The 4030-nt window shown below is 20.5% G+C and overlaps 1 protein-coding gene across 1 annotated transcript in view; it reads right to left on the bottom strand.

The window, feature by feature from the left end:
• Positions 1-398: 398 nt before the first annotated feature.
• The window catches only part of PRSY57_1007900 (putative membrane protein), a gene marked incomplete at both ends in the record, with an annotated part of 3828 nt that continues 196 nt past the window's right edge, over positions 399-4030 (bottom strand). The window contains one exon of the mRNA XM_012907668.2: positions 399-4030. This exon is cut by the window's right edge and continues 196 nt beyond it. Within this exon, the coding sequence (XP_012763122.2) occupies positions 399-4030 (3632 nt within the window).

Raw genomic sequence — 4030 nt, 5'->3', positions numbered from 1 at the left:
TTTTTTTTTTTTTTTTTTATTTTAAAACAAAAAATTTTGTTTTAATTTTTGATATTTTTTAATTTTTTTTGTGAAAATTTTTTAAATAAAAAAATCAAAAATGTAAAAAAAAAAAAAAAAAAAAAAAAAAAAAAAAAAAAAAAAAAAAATTTATAAATAAGCATAAATCAAATGATATAAGATGTTATGATATATATGGTAACATAGAAATATTAATTTTAATGAATTAAAAAAAAAAAATAAAAAAAAAAAAAAACATAAAATGAATAGCATATATTGATGACAAAAAAAAGAAAAAGAAAAAGAAAAAAAAAAAAGATAAATTTATAGCACTATAATACCTTGATAGATAAATAAATAAATAAATATATATATATATATATATATATTAATATATTTTAAAAGAAATAAAAATATATCATGTAGAGTATACATATGATCAAGGTGAATGCTGAAGAAATTATAAAAACATAATCTGAATGGAGATGAAAAATATTATAGTCATAATTATTTCCTAAAACAAAGTTCATAACGTGATTATAATTAACTGGGAGGTATGATGTAAGAAGTAATGAGTTGGTTACAAAATATAAGCCCATAAGTTCAGATATTAAAAGTATCCACATATTAGAAAAGAGTTTAAAATAAAATGAGAAAAAAGATGAAATTTGGATTATTTGTTGTAGAAATTTCTTCATATTGATGGCAACTATATAAGAAATATATATTAATGATATATATGGTGCATAAATAATAGCTATATTATATTTAATATTAAAAAATAAACATATCTTTTCAATAATTTTTGAAAATGGATCTCTTATATAAATTCGAATAAATATTATATTTAATGTAGACATAATTATTTTATAAACAACTGTTAAAAACATAATTGAATTTAATATGACATTTATACGACCTAAAACACAATTTGTATTTTCTTGAATTTCAAATTTTCTACTTAGTATAGCATTGAGTGAATAATACATACTTGTATTTGTATATACAATATTTTCGATTTCTTTTTTTAATTTATTATAATTTTTCATATTTTCACATTTTCGTTTCTCACCATTAGAAATATCATATGGACTATTATAGTTCTTACTATTATTATTATTATTATTACTACTACTATTAATATTATTATTATTATTGTTTGTGTTGATGTTGTTTGTACGTTCTTGAATCTCCCTCTTTAAACTCTTTTCATCCATGCTTTTTTTTTTACTACCTAAGAAATTTTTATTAAGATCATTATTTAAACCCTCATCATATATATTACTATCCTTATACATGATATTTTGATCCTTAAATTTAATACTTTTTTCACAATGTTTTATATTCTTTTCATTAAAATATATATTATTTTGGGTATATATAATATTATTATGATCATCATTTTTGCCATCATCATTATTTATATCATCATCATTATTTATATCATCATCATTATTTATGTCATCATCATAATTTATGTCATCATCATAATTTATGTCATCATCATTATTTATATTATTATAAATTTTCTCAAACCTTTCAACTTGTATCATATTATCATTTTCTTCTAATCGGTCATTTTCGTTTTTATTTATTTTATTTTTTTTGTTATATTTATTTACAGGAAAACTTAGACTTTTTTGAAGCATATGATTTAAAAATTCATCATCTTCTTCATAAGAAGAAGTATTGTCATCGCTACTATCTTCATTATTAAGATCATGATATTCACCTTCACTATCATCCATATTACTATGAATAATATTAGAATGGTTATCTGAATTACTATAACTATATTCGTTATTATATGTATCATCCTGATCTTCACTATTTTTATTTACTTTAAAAAATAGGTGTTCATTAGTTGAAGGTTTTATATGATTTTTTGTATCTTCTGATTTTTTTAACATGATATTTTCTTGTCCATACGGAGAATCCACACATTTGTCTTGATCATTTTTAACATTTTTAACATTTTTAACATTTTCAACATTTTTAACATTTTTAACATTTTCAACATTTTTAACATTTTCAACATTTTCAACATTTTCATCATTTTTAACATTTTCATCATTTTTAACATTTTCATGTGCTTTTCTATTTTTGATTTTCTTTTTATATTTTTTTTTTCTCCTTTTGTAATTTTTCCTCTTAAAATATTTGTCCATCTCTAAAAAATGGAAATCATAAGAAGGTGAAATATACAAGGAATTATATTTTCTCATTCTAATATCTCGAATGTTATTATTTATTTCTTCATTATTATGTGCTGGACTTTCTTTGATAAGAACCGGGCAACTATGTGATCTTTTTAAGCTATGTATCGTATTTTTACTTATTTTTTTATAAAAGTAATTAATTACAGTTGATTCATGATCACTATAATTACCTTTTTTCCTTCTGCTATTTTTATAATTATTAATATAAGGAAAATAGACACGCCCTTTACTACTACGTCTATTACTACTATTCAAACGTACGGATCGTTCATAATTAATATTAGATTTGACCTTTTCATATTTTTCATTGTCTGAATTTTTTAATAAACTTGCATTTGTTAAGGTACATATGTTCTTAATTTTGTTTGTTATATTTAAAAGAACTGAAACATTTTTTACTGTTTCTTTTATTCTATGTGGATATGCTCTTTGATCATCATCATCATCATCATTATATTTTTGTCTCCCATCGATTGTTGTGTCATTTAAATGGAACGTTTTATTATATATACTGTTTTGATGATTATTACAATTTTCTTCTTTAAAATTATTGTTATATGTATGCTCTTTATTTCTATCTTCTTCATCGATTTTGAAATCATCACAATAATTTTGATTTGTATGACTAGTATTGATATCATTAATTTGTATTTTGTCATTTATATGTATTTTGTCATTCATATGTATTTTTTCATTCATATGTATTTTTTCATCTATATGCATTTTTTCATTCATATGTATTTTTTCATCTATATGCATCTTTTCATTCATATGCATTTTATCATTCATATGCATTTTATCATTCATATGCATTTTATCATTCATATGCATTTTATCATCCCTTTCAGGATTGTCAACCTTATCGTTCAACCTTTTTAATACTACCCTCTTATCATATTCCTTATTCAGCTCGGGATTTTTTATATTCCTTCTATTATCATAAGAGAATCTCTTGGTATGTATATCAATATTACTCTGCAACTTTTCCAACTCCTCCTTTTTAAACATATAATTCGTAAAGTTAATAAGTATGCGTTCTTCAATATTATATATTTGTATTTGTATCTTTGGTATGTGTAGAAAGTATATAAAAGTAATAATATAATCATAAATAAAATATACAGAGGATATTCCAGCGACAATAGAATTTGTTGTTACACCTAATGCACATATATTAATTAATAATTCTCGAATAATAAAATTGTGTAAGAGTATAATATGATGAATTATTATATAACATAAAAAATAGAAGAAATTATATATTTGTTTAAAAAATTGTTTAAATGGATGCGTTTTTTTTTTATTTGTAAAATACAATTCATTCATATTATTATTAAAATAATAATTGAAGCATGTTTTTTTTTTTTGAAAAAAAAAAAAGATGGTTTTATTATATATCTTGTTTGCATTTTTACCCTCATTACTTTTATATAATAAATATTTTTTAAAATTTATTGTATTATCATCAGCTATAACATAATTATAATTTTTCTTATAAATCATATTTCGTAATCCTCCTAAGATTACCCATATAAAAGTTAAAAATAATATACCCCTGAAAAAAAAAAAATGCTTCTTTATCTTCTTGTTAATACCATAAGATTCCTTGTATATACTACTAATCTTAGCATAATATTTTTTTAATAACTTTATATGAGAATGTGTATGAAATTCTGGAGATAATATTTCTTTATAATTGTTCGAATCAAAAATCGTATTAATAAATTCAATTGGTATTATTACATATAACAAAAATAATAAAATACATATATCTATATGCCATATGTATGTAATAATTACATTTGATATTA

Source organism: Plasmodium reichenowi, chromosome 10, assembly GCF_001601855.1.
Source record: "Plasmodium reichenowi strain SY57 chromosome 10, whole genome shotgun sequence".
Lineage (NCBI taxonomy): Eukaryota > Apicomplexa > Aconoidasida > Haemosporida > Plasmodiidae > Plasmodium > Plasmodium reichenowi.
Note: the sequence above shows the minus strand (reverse complement) of the source record. Positions and strands in the feature narration are given on the sequence as shown.